A 19,654-nucleotide genomic window follows, 5' to 3' on the forward strand; every position below is an offset into this window, starting at 1 on the left:
ACTCTAAATAAGCACAACTTTTGTATTTATAGTTTATTTGTATCTTTTACAAATATTTATAAAGTACTTCTACTTACAAAACATCATTCTAGGTGTACCAGGCACTGAGTGGTTCCCAAACATGAATAAGAAGTAAAAGAAACATATGTATGTCCATAAATAATAACCAGGAACAAACAAGGGGCAACATAGAGACATATTATAGGTGTGGCCTGGTATGGACATAGCCGGTCTTGAAGTTCAAGTTGTAAAGTGGTGATATGGGCTACCGAGCTCAAGATTGGACTGGAAAAAAGTTAGAAAGAAAACTTTTAAACCCTGTTCTTATGATGTGGTATGCATCCAAAGTCCTGTCCCCCTCTGGGGAAGGAAAGCAGGCCATATACAGAGCCATTTTTAATTCTAAATACAATTTTATAAAATGATTGGCTTTAGTCATTTTTTGCTAAGTTAGCCCTATTACTTATATAAATGGTTTTATAGAGGGGGTATTATAAAGATATGTCAAAAACTTATTTGTTTTAGATACTTATCTTCTCATAAGTATTGATGTCAGTGTGTATTAACAATGATCATAATTGGTTTTGTTCTAAAAAGAGAGGTGTTCACAACTGTTAGCTATCCTTTTAGACTATATTATTAACTTATAGATATCAAATTCTTTCCTTAATCATTTGGAAGTTACATTCTGGAAGTCCATCTTCCTAACATCCACTTCCAGCTTCCCCTTTTGAAAGTTGTTTGCATCACTGTGTCAAGGGTTTCCCACTGAGGTCTGTCTTCTCATGGTTGTAACTCCAAGGCTTTCTGCTTATTCATCTTCCTCTCTTCATCTCAGACTTCATTTAGTCACAGGCCTTACTCCTCATCTGGAATCTAAAACCTACCCTAAAATGACACCAGTTGACTTTTCTTTCTTTATCTCTCCCCATTCTTCCAAATGTTTTCTGTAGTAAAGTATGAATTTCTACCCTTTGAACATATTCCTGATCTTCCATTTGTTTGGAGATATTTTCATACTGGATCCTCATACATGCTCAGAATCAGTCTGTCAGCTGTAGTTTTCACTGCACATCCATCTGGCTCTTCCTGTCTGATCCAGCCTTCACCTGCCCCTACTTGTTGACTGCCCAGCTGCTTGGAAGAAGCCCCAGGGTAGCCTTTACCATCGTGAGAACACCATGCCTTTGTCAAGAGGGACCCTTTAGAATGGTTCCCGTATTTCCATTCTTCAAGTATTTAAATGGTGCTGGGGTTTTGCAGCATAAGAAGCAGGAGAGAGGATCAGACTGCCTCCTTGACCCTTCTATTATACTTTTTTACTTGGATACCCCGGACTCACAAACTCACAAATATTTCCATCAGCTTCAGCCTCTAAACCTCTGTATTAATTCCCTATGTCTGTCATAACACATTACCACAGATCTGATGGTTTGAAACAACAGAAGTACAAAACTAAGGTGTTGAAAGGGCTGCACCTTCTCCAAGGATCTTAGGGAACAACCCATTCCTTGCCTCTTCTAGCTTCCAGAGGCTCCAAATACTCCTTGGCTTGTGGCTGCATCACTTCAATTTCTGCCTTTGTGGTCACATTTCACTCTTTTATATGTCTCTTTGCTGTGTTTCTTTTATAAGGACACTTGTCATTGGATTTAGGGCCCATCTAGATAATCCAGGATATCTTATCCAAAGATTCTTAACTTAATTTGTCTTAAAATTAAAATGGTCTACAAGACCCTTTCTCCAAATAAGCTCACATTCATAGGTTCTGGTGATTTGAACATAGACATATCTCTTGTGTGGGGGGAGTCACCATTCAACCCACTACAATGGCTCCTTCTATAGGAGGCTCAAAATCATAAAAAGGCATCTAGTGAAGAAGGAGGCCACTCTACCCAGTGTCATAACAACCAGCTCTGTGTTTTCCTTTTCTCCATGAAGAGTCCTTTGCAAATCAAAAATTCATCTTCCCTCTTCCAATTACCTAAAATAACTTCCTATGTACACGAAGTAAGACAAACAAATCCCAATTTGGTGTGAGGAAGGGGTAGAGAAAACAGGAGATAAAGAAGCAGAATTAAAACAGAGGAGAAGGAAAGCCAAACTTTTAATCAGAAAGTCAAAAATATATGTCAATATATATAAAACAAATTCTTAACAAAATAAGAGACTGGATGGCAAAATTAGTGTCTAGGAGAGTTATGCCACACGTGCCACACATGACAGTGTGAGGCATGGGATAGTCTGAGCCGTTAAGAATTTGTCTAAAAGTAGAAACTGGGCACTGGGATGCTTAACGTTTATTGTGATGATGGGTACAACATCTTAAAAAGCTATTTATTCATGGTCTGCAGTGCCAGATAAAAATTCCTTGAGTAATAAGATAATGAGTCATATATAAGCCTAAAGGAACACATTTTCCAATAAGTGATGTACAGGTATTTACATGCATATGTATGTGTAAGTTAATTATTAAAAACACATGTGAGAATATTTTAGGGGAGCTTAAAATAATGTATAATCCTGCCTTGGTTGTATGTTTTATCATACCTCAATTAAATAAGCAGTCTTGAACGTATCTTACCCCTAAGTTATAATTTTCCTGTTAGTATCTAGTGGCATCAATTCTGAGAAATACTTAATAAATCTGAATGAATTATTATAACCTTTATTATCAGTGCCCCAAAGGATTTGGGTATAAATCTAAAAAGCTAACTACAAAAGAGTATAAACATACAGGTACCCTAGTAATAAATCATTCACTACCCATACACTACATCAGTGGCAGTCCATAAAAATTTTAACTGCACAAGTTGTACCTTTGCCTCAAAATACAGCCCCTCGCTGTTCGGGTTGTAGACAGTGGACGAGCAGCAGAAGCAAGAGCTGGGAGCCGGTTAGAAATGCAGAATCTCAGTGCTCCCACCCTGTACTTAATAAATAAATGATCCATGTGCAAATCTCTCTTTCTAACGTGTTATCTATTAAGGACCTCTCCTCTCACTCCCTTGAACTTAACATTTTGTCATTCCTACTTTTTATTTTTATTTCAACTCAATGGAACATGTGCCATTTTCTCAAAACAGTAAAATAAAAAGAGAGAATTATAAGAATGATGTTACTCAACTAATATTCTCTATTTAATATTTATTTTATTTAGATCCTCCGATTATTGAAGGAAATATGGAGGCAGCAAGAGCAGTGGATTTAATCCCGTGGATGGAATATGAATTTCGTGTGCTAGCAACCAATACATTGGGTATAGGAGAGCCCAGTATACCATCAAGCAAAATTAAAACAGATGGTGCTGGTATGTAGAAGAAACTTTTTAAAATTTAAAAGGTTTATAAATTCAGTGACACTTTAGCATATAATTGAATGTATTTGGAAATAATGCTCTGAGGTAAGTACTTTATCTAAAAAAATGTGTGTATATGTATCTCACACAGGTGTGTGCATTGTGTCAAGACAGTCAAAAACCAAAAGAGAAAATATAAAGCTTTAGAATATTCTTACATAATTAATGGAAAAGAAGTAAATAGAGGCAACTATATGATCCACTGAACACCACTTAAATGAAGTTGGTGTTTAGAATATAAACTTTAATGTAAATTGTGAGTCTTAACCGGGCAGAGTCATGGTTAAGCAGATTCCATGATTTAGAAGGCTCACAATTTGTTTTATCTCTCAAAGACATGGATAACCGAACAGCCACGTGGATGGAGGGTATGGGCAGGAGAGCAGGGTGAGCCTGGCAAGGAGGGAATGTGATGGGGTCTCTTGGATCTATACCACCTGGGGAGTCAGAGCATCTCAGAAATAGCTATAATGTGTTCTTTTAATATTAGGTGTCGCTCTAAATGTGCTCTTTTATCACAGCTCAACCATGGCTATTCTTCCAATTTAGGTTCACATTTTTATGCTAAATACCAACTCCATTTTAATAGCCTTTTATACAAGAAATACCCCACTCTGTTTTCCTTCACCCTTGAATTTCTAGGCAAAAATATTGTTCTGATTCTAATAATAACTCTTCTTTATTATTCCCTGTCTATGAAAAAGAAAATGTTTTGTAGACTCTCTGAGTTTATTTTTACTGCGCCTTGCCAAACTTCAGTGCTTTATTTGGGGGAAAATATTTTAAATGGATGACAGAATGCCATTAAAATTCTGCTGTGATATCTTAATATCACTTATCCACATTTCTGGCTACGTCAATTCCTTGGTCTAACTTCTAAATAGAATTATGAATTGTACTGTCATTAGTTTTTAAAGCCAAGTTATTCACAGAGACTGCCATCAATAAATTATCTCTTAAAGTTTCATGTAATTTCATGTAATTTATCAGATAAAACTGATGATTCTGTAATAAAGGAAGAACAGAAACACTAAAATACTGATCTGTGCTGAGCATTTTCAGATACATTTCAGTTAATCCTCACAATAATATTTTGAGGTAGGTATTACAATCCAATGCTCGTTAATAGGCAGTAGACTCAGAAACACTGAACAGTTTACCTAGGTTAATATAACTACTTGCAAGATTCAGAATTCAAACACAGACCTGATACATTCAACTTTCTTTCTTAAAGGTGTTTTCTCAAGCAGGACTCCTAAACACACAGCCATTTATATGAACCTTTATTTTTGCGTTCTAGTAGAAGCTCGTATTTCATTCTAAGTTACAGAGCTAGATATGACTTAAACACCGTTTTTTGTTTTACTATATCCACCTGTGAAATGAACACAATTGTTCCTTTTTCTCTGCCTTGCAGAAATCTCATTAGGATACGGAGGTAATATATGTTGCAGCTTTAGAGAACACGGATACCACATAGCCAGGATCCTTGTGTTTGTTTGGTTTTGATTATTCCCTAGAGCCTCCTATGTTTGTAATAGAAGTTTCTGTGTGATGGACTGAACACAGTTGCCCTTTCTTGAAAAACAAAAATAAAAACGAACTGGCACATTATCTGACTGGTGGTTTCAACCACATAATTCATGCTGAGAAATCATGCACTTGCTTTGATATAACAAGTATTCATTTTCAAAATAAAATTGCAAAAATATCAAATGATTAAGTTGGTCTAAGCAAACTTATTTCAGTTAAAAATTATAACATGCTTATCTCAGATATAGGCCTTTTTTTACCTCATTGAGCTTGGTTAATTTTCTGTGATCTGTTGACTAGCACAATATGAATTAATTCTGATCCAAAAACAACATTGTTCATGGGGAGGGAAGATACTTTCTCTGGCATTGATGATAGGAGTAGACCCTCCCCGCTGTTACCAAAAAGTTGTAGGAACTCTGTTACTAAAAAATTATGTATTATTTATTTCAAAAATGATTGCTTTAGTATACTTCGGTTGATTGTCTGGACAGAATTATAAGAACTTGGATTTTTTTTTTAATCTCAGTGTATATTTGATTAAATTAAATGTTTTTAAGAACAGCAACAGCAAACCATGTTTCAGAAAGAAAGATTCAATCTGATTCTTTCATCTGTGAATCTATAAATATAATTTATATTTAGTATCATATTTAGAAGATAAGAATACTTTTTGATGTGCTTGCTACCTGTAGTTTGTATGTAACTCTGAAGGCTTTCCAACCTTAATGTCTTCTTATCTTTAGAAATGCTGGGAAAAATTTGTTTTAGTGATATCAAACCTAAAATTTTGGTAAGGTTGTTACTTTCAACTAACAACTTTTGGCATCACCTTCATTAAGCATGACCTCTAACATGTTTGCTCAAATGGTATTTTGTTAAGGAATTCATTCTCTCTCTAGTGTACTTGGAAAATAACTTCTCTTAAAGGCCTTCACACACAAAACAAACATATGAAGTGATAACGGTCTTATTCACAATGCAAGATTTGGCCCAATCGTGATATAATAAGATGATGCCTTCCTTTCAGTTGTGAAAAAATAAATCCTATAACCTCTAATACATTTGTTAATCTTTCATAAGAAAATATTTTTGGATCCTTTATTAATCAAGTTTTGTGGCTACTATCATTTATGCACTTGCTGTATGTTATCACAGAGTGCTAAACTCTCTACTTGCATTGGTCCACTTAATTCCCACAATGACTTTATGCAACTGGTATTATTTATTCTAATTTTACAGACAAAGAAGTCAAGATTACACTTGGTTAATGTGAAGCAGAGCTAGTATTCAAATTCAGGGCTTTGCAATTCTAAAAGCTTCATTCCTAAATAATTTTCTAGGAGGGCAATATGCAGTATTAAAGCTCTGAGACACTGATCCTTTAGTAGAATACTGGTTCCATCATTTAAAACTCTGTGATTAGAGGCATGTTACTTAACCTCTCTGAGCCTCAGGTTTCTCATCTCTAAGTGGAAATTATTTATCTTATGAATTTTTTATGATTAAAAACATGTAAGGAAAGCAAAGTTAGTGCTGTCTAGTGCATAATATTTTCTGAATAAAATTTTTATTATGCCATTAATGCTCATTTTAAGCTTTAATATGCTTATAAGAAAATATTGATCACCTCTTTTGGCAATATAGTTCCATTTTTATTAACATAAAAGAGGATCATATAATTTCATGTAATTTTAATCATCTTAAAGGAATAATTTATATATTTAATACAATACAATCCAACAGACTTTCTCTTTAATTTGTTTTTCATTTCATCCTGTTTTTGAAAAATTGAATATTCATAAAATTGGACATTTACATTTTTTATCCTTACAAAAAAATAAAAATACTTTCTGAAACAGGGGGATGTTTGTCTTGTCACGTACCATTATAACAACTCTCTAAGAGATGCCAGCATATGTTATGTGGGATAAAGGCTGGTTCCCATTTGATGGAAAGGTTGCTCCTGTGCCTCATTATACTGATTGAAAGACAGGACATTATCTAGTGCGGCATATGCCTTTATCTGTCCAATTACTTAATTTTAAGATTGCCAGGCACAGTTGGGTATATTCTTTGGTTTCAGACAAGTGCATTATAAAATGGATGGCCCCAAATGAAGAATTAGAAGATGTGTTTGTAATCATTGTAACCCATTTAATTTTGACTGTAAATAAGAGATAACAGAAGCATCCTTCAAAGTGATGTGTCATTGTAAGACATACCCCCATAGCTAATAGCTCTGCAGGTGCAGTTGGTAAGTCGATATCCTAAAATGGTACATTCAGGTTTGTTTTGACAACTTTGCTATTTATTTGCCAGATCAAACTAAGAAGGAAAAGAGAAAAAATAACATAACACTGTAATCAGCACTTTCATACTATGTAGAGAGCTTTAATTTCATGTCTAATGAAGCTATTTGGCTGTGTCATTTATTTTTATTTTTTTAGATATGTTTGATAAAGGAGGAGGATGGTGCTAAGAACATGTTTTATAGCTAGTAAGGTGCTATGTTAAAGTTAGCAGCTGTCACTAGTTATGTAATAGAAAAATCTTTTTTTTTTTTTTAAAGAAGCAAAGAGTGTAGATTTTTAAGCCATCAGGAGGCCTGAGTTAAAGTTACAGCTTCTCTACATGTGAGTAGTGTGACCTGGGCTAGTTAACTAACTACTTTTGGGACTCATTTGCCTATTTTATAAAAAAAGAATAATGCTACTTTTCTGTATATTTATTTTTAAGTGCTGACCTGAGTATACAATTAGGTACGATATGTAAAAATCATTTCTAAGTTCTAGATGAGTCTTTTAATAAGCTGGGCTTTTTTATTCATTTATTCATTCATCCATTCATCCAGCAAACTTCTATTAGGGATTTTTAACACAATGAAGATATTTAACACATTGAATTAAAACCAGTTGTACATATTTAATTTTATTACACTAGCGTTTTCAGGACCAGAATCAGATTTTATTCATATTGTTAACTTTAGTGCTTAACACAACACAGTGTCTATAACTGGTACTTAAAATTATTTATAGAAGGAAAAGAGAGGAACAAGAAGGGAAAGAGGATGGTTCTTGTAATTGTAAGTTAATAGAGGATAATGAAAAGTAGTGATCAAACCTACTGTGATATTTGCATATTAAAATTTAGAAAAATATATTACCAAATATAATTTGTTTTGTTTGAAACAAGGTTAACATATACATTAGATGCTTTTGTTTTTAATACACTGAGATAAACTAGGAAGTGTTCATTCTTTCACTTAAGTGAAAAATCCATAATCAGTTTGGGTTCTTTATAATAAATTTACTATGCATTATGCTTATTTCAGTTTGTAGCATTCTTTTCTGCCCATCTAATCATTCCCCCAGATGACTTGTGTTTAGACTATCATTCTATTGAGCAGTTAACGAATTTACTCTGCTACGTCCATTTAACTTTCCTGTTTGAGAACAAAATCTACATTAATAAGCAAACTACAATTTTGGCCTGATAAGATCTAAAGACATTAATGTTTTTGTGAACAATTTCAGACCCTGTATAATTTTTGCCTGGGAAGAGCATCAATTTAACATGGTAGATGCATAAAGAATGTTAGCAATCTGGTCCACCATCAGAGCAGGAGATCATAAGAATTATGATCATTTGATCATAATTTAGATATCATTTGAATATCTAAATATTATACAGTTAATTTGATTTTATTAATGACTTCAGAAAGAAAATATATTTATAGATAGAATAAAAGCAGATGTAAGGCTTTAATCCCTTTGTTTATCTAGACCCTAGAGCATTACTTACATACCATTTTGAATCTCTTACTAAAAAATTTGTTTTAAATCACAGTGAAATTCTGATGCAAATTGAAATGAGAAGCTACATTCATGGTAACTTTATTTCTGTAAAACTGGAAAGCAATAATTAACAAAAATTGAGTAGTCCATATATTTTAAATCAAGGGCCTTTCTTCCTATACTCCATGATTTTTATAAATTAGGATTTGTCACAGGGCAGTTTGTACATTGTTAAATAAAACGCCAAAGCCCCAAATGTTGCTTATATGCAAATACTTAAGCATTCAAATTTACAAGTAAAACTGGCAACAGTTTCTTTTCATAGGAAAGAATAATCATGACATTGGCTTGATTTTCTTTTAAAATATTTTTTAGATCTACAACTGAAATACAAAAGCCTTCCTATAAACATCATTAAGGAATCATTATTAGACTGAAATCATTGCAAAATGACAAGTTTAAAAGCCTCACTATTTTAAATTGTTTATTCATTGTTAATTCAAGAATTTTGTATTTTTCCTAAATATTTGTTTAAATTCTTTTTAATAATTTATTGTTAAGAGAAAGTCTATTTTGCTCACTGTCAGATGCCCTGGAGCCTAAAGTTAAGTAAACTTCCTTGTGCTCAGGGTGATTTACTTCCCTGAAAGGAATCAGTATTTGGCCAAGTCCTCCTATTTTCTGCAGGGCTGAATACAAATACAGAATAGTTAGGTATTCAGATACTTGTCAAATATGTAGGTTATTTGCCAATTCCACTTGTGAAAAAATGTCCCTTAGCTCCTAAAGCTACAAATGAACATTCAAAGCTTAAAGAAGGAAATTAAAATATAAAACACTCTATTTTTCCAAGTAAGATATAAAACTCTATATAAAGAGATATAGCTAGGGCTTCCCTGGTGGCACACTGGTTGAGAGTCCGCCTGCTGATGCAGGGGACACGGGTTCGTGCCCCGGTCTGGGAAGATCCCATATGCCGCAGAGTGGCTGGGCCCGTGAGCCATGGCCGCTGAGCCTGTGCATCTGGAGCCTGTGCTCCACAACGGGAGAGGCCACAACAGTGAGAGGCCCGCGTACCGCAAAAAAAAAAAAAAAATATATATATATATATATATATATATATATAGCTAGGGCTTCCCTGGTGGCGCACTGGTTGAGAGTCCGCCTGCCGATGCAGGAGACATGGGTTCATGCCCCAGTCTGGAAGATCCCGCGAAGCGGCTGGGCCCGTGGGCCATAGCTGCTGAGCCTATGCGTCCGGAGCCTGTGCTCCACAACGGGAGAGGCCACAACAGTGAGAGGCCCACGTACCGCAAAAAAAAAGGAAAAAGAGTTATAGCTACCTTTATTTCTGTGCTTTTGTTCTGTCTTATTTTCAGCATTGTGAACTCAATGGATGATCTTTGAGGAGGAAAATAATCTTGAATCATCACTTATTTGAAATGTGTTAGACCTGAAACTAAAAGTGACGAAATGTGAAAAATATTCACTCTAGCATAAACATACTCTATTTTTAGCTCTGTTCTAAATAACAAAGGTTAATATTGATTATAATTTAAAAGATTATAGTGAAATGCTTTGGTAAATAATACTTGTCCTGATGAAGGCAATATTTGATTCAACAAATTGCAATATAATAAATTAAATTATTCTAGAGTTATCTTTGAAATTATTTGCCTGTGACCACAATATTTGTACTTAAACACAAAATTTGATTTATTCATTGATTATAAGACATGTTCTTTGTTTCTGTATAGCATGTAAAATTTTAACCTCAGAATATGAGTTATGGGGCTTAAAGGGTTTCCAGCAGTATTTTAATGTCCCAGCCTTCAATATGTATTTCATCTAAAGTGCTGCAAGTAAATTACCTTTTAACACCCCCATGCACTCAATTTAATTTCTAACACTCAAGTGGTGACAGTTAATAATAAATAATAAAATAATAAAATAAAATAGAATAATAAAATATAATCTCTCAAGCTTCACATTAATTTCTTAATCAGGAAAGGAAACCATATAGTTTTATAGATATAAAGAAAAGCCTGTATTTTGTTTGTTTCTGTGCAATTAATGTGCATAGTTCAGCAAAGAATTTATGTGGCTAACATAGAGGAAGTTTTGAAGTATTTATCTGTGAATCACAATTACTTGTTAGGATCTGTAACTCAGTAAATGAGTACTCTGTAGAAGGTGTGACAGTTTCCTTTAGGGAAGGACTATTTGGGGAGTCATGGAAGAACTGACATGTCATCTGTTCTTTAAAATGTTAAAAGAGCCGGGAATGATATTTCAGATTGAACCACAGCGGTTGTGTGGGAAAATGTATGTCCTCAGTAAAAACATGGTCTTCACCTGCGTAGCTGGGTAGCTGGTCTCCAACTGCCTGGAGTGCAGGAACAAACTATGCTTTAGTATTATCTGTACAACTCCAATTAGATGCAGATCCAATAAGGTAAAGGCTACAATAAGGTAGAGTACGCAAATCTGATAAGATATAGCACCCACCTTGAAGGACTTCCAAGGAGAGAGAATAACTTGGAGAAAAACAAAGAGGCCATTGCACTTGGTAGTTAAAAGAAATTTTGTGATTTTTGAGAGAGTGATTTCAGTAATATGAAGTGGAAACAGATTATGGGTTGTTAAAAAGTGATTATGGAGTGAAGTATAAAAATAGTCATATATCATTCTTTGCAGTTCAGTGACAGGAAAGGGTGAGATTAAGAGGAAAACAGTATTACAGGATGATTTTTAAGGCTGGAGAGACTGAAAAGGATAGTCATTACAGTAGAGACTGAAAAATAGAAGGATAATATAAAAAGATGGAAGTAGGTGAGAACTGGAGTCACTGATGGGACAGGGTTCCAGAAGAGATTTAGGCATTGAAAATAAGAGCATAAGAACAGCATTAGATTTCTGTTTCCAAATATCTCAGGGAAGCATAATCCTATGTTAATGCACATGCACTGTTTCTTAACAGTTATTTGTAGATTGAGGCATAAAACTAACACAACAGTAAGTTGTTAGGTCATAGAGTTCAAAGCGAGCTGTGAAATATTTAACCAATAAAATACGTCTAATCTTTCAAAACCATATTAAATAAAAGGACACAGAAAAAAAAAGATGGGAAGGCAAATTTTCTTCACTACTTTGTTGAAGGAAACTAGTACATTTCCTGTGGCACTGAACCAATTCTTTTCTTGGCAGTAAAACATTATTACAGCAACTATGCGGCATTGGATCATGTGTGCAGCTTGTCTTTCCTGGTGAAAGAAAACATGTACAGTTTCTAAGTGAATAAGAACTCTAACATAAGAAAATAATTACAGGGCCTCTCATTTGTAGCTTTGTTTATTTGTTTCAGCACCTAATGTGGCTCCTTCAGATGTAGGAGGTGGGGGTGGAAGCAACAGAGAACTGACCATAACATGGGCGGTAAGTGCTAAGAAGTTGCATATGTTAATAGGCTGCTTTACCTACACTTAATCTCAAACGCATTTTGCTTCCTGAAATAAATTGAAATAAAAGACAATGCCCCAAACCCAAACAAGAATAAATTACTAAAATTATTTTTTTTTCTTAAATGCATGCCAGATTTTACCTGGCTTACTATGGCTTAGTGCAATTCTTATACCAAAACAGATTATTGATGCTAAAGTATCTGTAGGTTTAAAGATTAAACAAACATTCAACTCTCTCATTCCAGAGATATTTTGTACTCTCTGTGGCCTGGTAACCCAATTGCAATTCACATTTGCTCTGGACTTTCAGAACTCCAACGATTCAGTTAAAAAATCTTTTGTATCAGCATCTGTTTTAAAATTGGAGCTTGCTTTCTCACTTGAGACTTACTTTCATCACCATGTGTAATCTATCATTGGTCAGTCTTAGAAGTCCCCCCAAATGACTTGTTATTAAGGTGTCCAAAACATTGTATTAAATTTTTATGACCCAAAGGGGAGTTTTTTTCAGAGACTATGATGTCTGGAATACAATGCGTCTTAGCTGAATTTTTGAAGTGAGAGAGATACTGGGGGCGGGAAAGGCTTTGGTAACATAGATTTGCCTGAATTAGACACCTGGCATTTATCTAGGTAACATGTTTTGTATAGCTCTATGTATCCGTTAAATATTTTTAGTATTTAATCACTGCAGAAAATCAAAGAACACAACTAAGGCTCCAAAGGATTCTGAGAACTACAGGAAAAATGACAGGTTTTATTCTTTACATGAGTTAAATTGATTTATATAATAAATGGATATTTAGCAGAAATTGACTTCACTCTGTGCTCTGCAGTCATATTTTATACTTGGCATTTAAATCACATTTTTAAGTAAGATTTAGAAAAAAATTGCCTTTTCTTCATTCAAATCTCAAATGATTTGTCAGTTCTAGTGTCAGTGTATCACACAAAAGTAAAGATATTGGAAAAATTTTAACATCTTCCTCCTTTCTTTAGGCTTGATTTTCTTAAACTATGTAGATATGTGTGTCACAATAAGATGAGGAGCTTGTCAAAAAATTCAGAATTGGGAATTCCTATTTCAAAAATTTGAAATCAATTCTCTGAGACTAGGGCCTGAGAATCACTAATTTTTGAAAACTCCATAGCTAATTCTGATCTACTAAATTTCAAAAACTAAGTATAGAACTATCAATAAGAAAAAATATTTAAATTATGGTGGGAATGTTAGGCTATTCTATTAATAATGTAAAATCATATTTTGTATATCCTTGTGATCATGCTTCAGGATTTCTATATTGTGCAACCAAGAACAACTTCTTTTCCCTTTGAACTTTGTACATTTACAGACATTCCTGTTTAACCTATGGATATTCAAGCTACTGTGTTGTATTTAGTTCAAGGTTTTTCCTCAAGACACCGTAACTTTGATATTCTGGTGAAAAAAGTCAATATACAATGGGCACATTTACTTTATTGGCTAAAAAAGACTAAATGATGGATACTCAGTAGAACTTGCTTTGAGTCAGTATTTATAAATAATGGATTGTTAGGGCTGACACAGACTTCTTTATTGAGCAATTGTTATATAATAATAACTCTGAGAAAATAATGCAAAACAGAGCTCTTACTTCAGCCCTGGAGTCAGACGGGACCCATAGCCAGCCTCCTACAGATCAGTGCAATGTTATCCCTTCCTCCTTTCTCATTCTTTTTCCTCTGACCAGTTTCTATTGCTTGGTTACAATACAGATATTCCAGAGTATTGTTAACTGTCTTACCATAGCCTTTCAACTCTAAAGAAATTCATTTACTTATCCATTGAATAAATACTACTTGAGGCTTTGTTCTAGAGTCTAGGTAAATGAAACTGACAATAACCCTGCCCTCATGAAACTTATGTTATACTAGTGGACAGAGACAGTAAAGTAGACAATAAGTAGAATATGTAGTGTAGATGATTATTATTGTATTAAAGAGAAAAAAATAAAGTGGGGGGATTCTATATGGATTATTGCAGAGTCTTGAAATGGCAGATCCTGTGGCCAGGGAAAACATCAAGTGGCGTTTTAACCTCAAGAAAGTGAGAGAGGGACCTTCTGACAAATGGGAAAGCATCCTAGAAGGAAGGAACTGAAAGTAAAAAAGCCCAGAGTGGGAGCCCCCATGGGGTGTTCCAGAAATAACGAATTTGGTAAATGATGTCACCACATGTTGGAGCACATTTGTGCCCTGGCCTTTTCAGGCAGCTCTCACTTATGAACTAAGAATGTTTTTACAGAAAGCATGCTTCCATGTGTAGCATATTTATTGTTTGCATAGGATTTTCCCCGTGTTAACCGTATTGCTTAAACCTATTAAATATTTCAATTTCTATTCAGCCTTTGTCAAGAGAATACCACTACGGCAACAATTTTGGTTACATAGTGGCATTTAAGCCATTTGATGGGGAAGAATGGAAAAAAGTGACAGTTACTAACCCAGATACTGGCCGCTACGTTCATAAAGATGAGACCATGCGCCCTTCCACTGCATTTCAAGTCAAAGTCAAAGCTTTCAACAACAAAGGAGATGGACCATACAGCCTCACAGCCGTCATCCACTCCGCACAAGATGGTAGGTGAAAGAAAGACCCCACTGACCTGATGAGGGATTGTTTCTCCAGTAGGCATTTTGTTTGCTGTCTTTCGAGCCTACTTATTAAGATCTTTTTAAGATACCACACATTTTGTAAATGAGTTAGTAAATTTTGAGCCAAATTAAAATGTCAGTCTCTTTATTTAAATGACAGGAACGTTGCCAAAATCTCTTTCATTCTTTAGATCATGTTTATGGTAGTTAGGAAATCTCCACTAAAATCCTTGGCTTAGACCGCTGTTCCTGGACTCTTGACTATAATTTTGCAGTCAGAAATTCTCCAGACTTGATGGAATCTTAACATACACTTTTTTTTGATAAAATTTCTCCTTTTAACTCAAAATTATGTATTGTATCATTTATGTAACTTCTTTTGTCATTACAGTAGCATGCTAGAATTTCATTAAAGTGAACTTAGGCATAATTCTATGAAAAAGGAGTCAGAAAGCAAGTTGAAATTTTTTTCTTGGAAAGAAAAAAAGATATCTGAAAGGCTATTCAGGGGAAAAAAAATACAGATACTGGCTCTTTGCTTTTGTAGAAACTTTAACTGAACTGAGCATGCTTCTGGAGGACTTTATATATCTCTGCTAAATGATACATATTTTTATATTAAACTTAATTACATTGATTTCTATGATTTCCCATTTAAGCTGCTACACTTTTTTTATTATTTATTTTCCTATTTAAAAAAGTAAGACTTCCTTATTATACCTTTGTACTCACATGCATTATGCAAATAATTAATGGCTAGAAAGGCAAGTAGAGATTTTCGTTGCCTTCTGACCTAACACATTTGTGCTTGGACAAGTTTCCCTTTGCACATGTGTGAGAAGTAAAAATGGAAGGTTTTACAACTTAAAACTATGTGAAGTACTCTTCTGATCTCTTAGAGGAAAAACACTATCTATTAATTTACCCAATTTACACTAATTTTAGTCCACAATAAACATTTAGCTATCCCTTAGAATTTATGCTCTTCAGTCATAGAGTTATTAGCTTTCATATTTGTTAAAAATTTAATATCTATTCAAATCATCCCATGACCTTTACTTTCAATACAAACATGAAAGACAATCATATATATGTATATATGTTTACACACACACATAAACACGTGCATACTTTTCTAAAGTTAGCTCAATGAAATACATAGAAAGAATAACAAGTAGAAATTTCTAAGTTAATAATCAATTCAGGACTATTTAATCCTGAGTAATTAATCCCACATTTTCTACACTCATTCTGATTTGGCAGAAGTATGATAACTTGACTCAATAGTTTGAACAACTTAAGTACATCTCACAGAGAAAATGAAAGTGTAAAGCATTTTACAAGTTACCTTCTCACCCAATATGATTTTTTTTTTTACTCGATGCTAAAGTAATCAGGCAAAAGCCATGCTTGTCATCTCTTTGGTTATGGCCATCTGTATTTAATTACATTTCTTTCCTAAATATTTCATGAGTCTCATAAAATGTGCATGTGACAAAATTTGTTTAAGTGTTCATCTTCACTGCTACTGCTAAGAAATCAGTCACAGTGCCACACGTTTACCTTGATTTGGAAAGACGACAGTGTTCATGTGCAGGACATTTTAGCATATAAGAGGATTATGGCTTGTTAATTAAAGACAATAAAAACTGATCACTCCTGCTTAAGATTTCCTTAGTTACTTTGTGTAATTTTTGTAAGGGATGTAAATTACTTTTTTTTTTTCACTGAACAGAGCCTTTTGATACATATTTGACTAGACGCCCAGTTGGACAATTAGACTTATAAAGGCTTTCCTGAGCACAAGAAGCGGTGGATGTCACAACTTGTTTCAAAGGATCTTAAAAAAAAAAAAAAAAAGATCTTAGCTTAAACATAAAAGACAAAGAGGCTGTATAAAGCTGTATATCTCTATATATACAGCTGTATATAAAGCTGTATATCTTTAGCTCATATTAAATAGGAAGTGTGAGAGAGTTGAAAATTAATTGTAATGACTAATTTTCTATAATAAATACCAAATTTCCTATCTTTGACAATATAGAGTTGATAAGCTAAACATAATAAATATTAATTTGCATCCACAGGCTTTCATAAACAGGTTAGTTAAAAGAAATACAGAAATATTAGTATGGTTCTTGCTCACAGATATCAGAGAAATCCTTATGGATTTCCATATTTTGTATAAGTGTGTGTATATATGTGTATGTATCTGTCTGTATTAACATTCATGTATATGAATATGTGTGTGTGCATGTATTACTGATGACCACAAAATAAGCATCTTACGTAAGAATGTAATGTTCTCATCAAATTTCAGCTCCCAGTGAAGCCCCAACAGCAGTAGGCGTAAAAGTCTTATCATCTTCTGAGATATCTGTTCATTGGGAGCATGTTGTAGAAAAAATAGTGGAAAGCTATCAGGTGAGTTCAATTTTTACCAAACTAAATACACTTGCTCATAATTATCAGCATACCTTTTCAAATATGTTGCATCCCTCGACGTTCTGTGTCCTTCTGATTTATGTGACAACTAACACTATATTCTCTGTGTTTAATATGTTGGATATTTATTAACTAACTTATGAGTAAAGCAGGGGTTCCAAACTGACTTATCTATAAGAGATGTAGAGTCCTGTGTATAGGTAAACAATTGGCCAAAATAAAAACTAAGGTAATAACACTCGGGCTTAAGCACAATCTTTTGAAACAAACATTCTCATAAAATGCTGGTAAATCTCAAGTTTTTGGGAAATCATTTTGGTAGTTTGGTAATTTAATTTTTTTTACCCTATTTGACTCATTAGTTCCACTTCCAAAAAGCCCTCCAAAGGAAACACTTCTAAATATACTAAATATGTATCCCATTATGTTATCTATGAAGGCAGAAAATTGACAACATTCAAAATGTCTCAAAGGAAACTTCCTTCAAAATAAGTCTTAAAAGTGTAGTAGGATTTATCCAGAAGGATAGGGGAGGACTTGTCTTAGTCAACGGAAATAAGACCTGGGGAATTGAAGCTAGTTCTGCTGGGATCTTTAATATGAAATTTAGACTTGATTTTGTAGGAAAAGTGAAGTCGTCTCATATTTTTAAGCACAAAGAGTGAAAATTAAGAGGAACTGACATCGTCCTACCTTTGCAGATGAGAAAATGGATGCCAAAGAGATTCAACAACTGGCCTTAGTTAGCACTAATATACTTAAATAAAGTGCTGCAACCTGGCTTTCTCAAGACCCTGTTTCTGAGATAGAACCACAAAAGCAGCCCCAGGTTTTAAGTTTTAAACTCACAAACTAACAGGAAGCTTTTTTTCTTGGTATCATAGGTTATGATTTGGGTAGATGTTAAAGTGTTTTCAGATCATCTTTGCAAGTGATCAGCTGAAGTTGTCACCAAGAGAGTGGAATTATAGGAGTGGACTGTGAAGTTCCAATATTCATAACTTATTAAACTTACATTTGCATCTGGTAGAAAAGAAATGGAAACGGAAAAGAGAGAGAAATTCACTAGATGTTAGAAAGCACCGTAATAAATAAGTCTGAGGTATCTTGGGAGAACACATCAATATTTAGAGTTTTCAAGCCATATTTTGGACTTAGGGTTTCTTCTTTTTTTAATATTGTTCATTTGTAAGCAACAAAAAAGAGAAAAAAGTGATTATTTAATATATAACCCATGCATTAACTCAAAGTGCTAAAGATGTATTATTACTTTGCTAAAAACATGCCACAGAAATAGGTATTTTCTTTGTCTGAGAATTATATGTTGACTATTTTATAACTTCTGACATGCAGAGTAAAATGGAAATATGAGATGTGAAACAATGCACTGGCACCAGTGAATTTAGACAATAATCAGAATATACACTCTTGATGTGGAATAAGCTAAGTAGAGGATTTTCAATTAAATAGCAAAAAATAATCTTAACAGCTAAGATTTTCTCAAATGATCAAAAACTGTATGCCGTGGAGAAGTTTAGTTTCACAGATTTCTGACGTTTCACAACTCCATACTAGAAAATTATGAGCTCTGCTGCTGAACAGACGTGGGGTTATCTCTCAGCTCTGTCACTTAGAAACTGTGGAAAATTTATTCAAACTTTCTGGGCCCTAGTTTCCTCACGTTCTAAGCTGAGAGTAATCAATGCCTCATATCCTGTTGTGTGGAATAAATGAAATAACCTGTGTTTAACGCTTTTCCCTGTTTTATATCATTGGACATTTGAAGACAATGATGACGATGATGATGATGACAATGATGATAATGTTAATAATGATAAGAATGATAATATTTGTTGAGCCCTATGATGTCAAACATTAAATTAAGCTCATCGTATTGAATCCACACAATCCCAGGAGATAAACACTGTTATTTTCTCCATTTTAAAGGTGAAGAACTTGAAGTTAAAAACATTTATCTGAGTAATAATTGGTATAAACTGACTTGAACCTAGGTCTTGCCTCTCCAGAGAATGGTTAATTAAAAATGTTGGAAGGGATTCCCTGGTGGCGCAGTGGTTGAGAGTCCGCTTGCCGATGTGGGGGACACGGGTTCGTGCCCCGGTCTGGGAGGATCCCACATGCCGCAGAGCGGCTGGGCCTGTGAGCCCTGGCTGCTGAGCCTGCGTGTCCGGATCCTGTGCTCCGCAACGGGAGAGGCCACAAGAGTGAGAGGCCACGTACCTCAAAAAAAAAAAAAAAAAAAGTTGGAAATAAATCATAGAATTATTGTTTCAATTTATTCTTTCTTTAAAAAGCCTTTAAGTCTTTCATACAGAGCTTTAAATATCAAAGAGACAAGCATGAAAGCTTAAAAGAGAAAATCTGTAACATTTATTCTCTTGTAAGAAAATGCCCCTTTATGGGGG

General features: G+C 34.2%; 1 protein-coding gene across 3 annotated transcripts in view; it reads left to right on the forward strand.

Annotated features, from left to right (window-relative positions):
• The window catches only part of CNTN1 (contactin 1), a gene marked incomplete at both ends in the record, with an annotated part of 164,881 nt that overhangs the window by 85,416 nt on the left and 59,811 nt on the right, over window positions 1-19,654 (forward strand). For all 3 annotated transcript variants that reach the window (XM_082666225.1, XM_082666224.1, XM_082666226.1), the window contains 4 exons: window positions 3,161-3,310; window positions 12,053-12,123; window positions 14,534-14,768; window positions 17,104-17,207. In XM_082666225.1, coding sequence (XP_082522351.1) covers window positions 3,161-3,310; window positions 12,053-12,123; window positions 14,534-14,768; window positions 17,104-17,207 — 560 coding nt within the window. The remainder of the gene's footprint in view (window positions 1-3,160; window positions 3,311-12,052; window positions 12,124-14,533; window positions 14,769-17,103; window positions 17,208-19,654) is intronic.

The sequence above is a fragment of the Grampus griseus genome (assembly GCF_964374135.1).
Source record: "Grampus griseus genome assembly, chromosome: 11".
Lineage (NCBI taxonomy): Eukaryota > Metazoa > Chordata > Mammalia > Artiodactyla > Delphinidae > Grampus > Grampus griseus.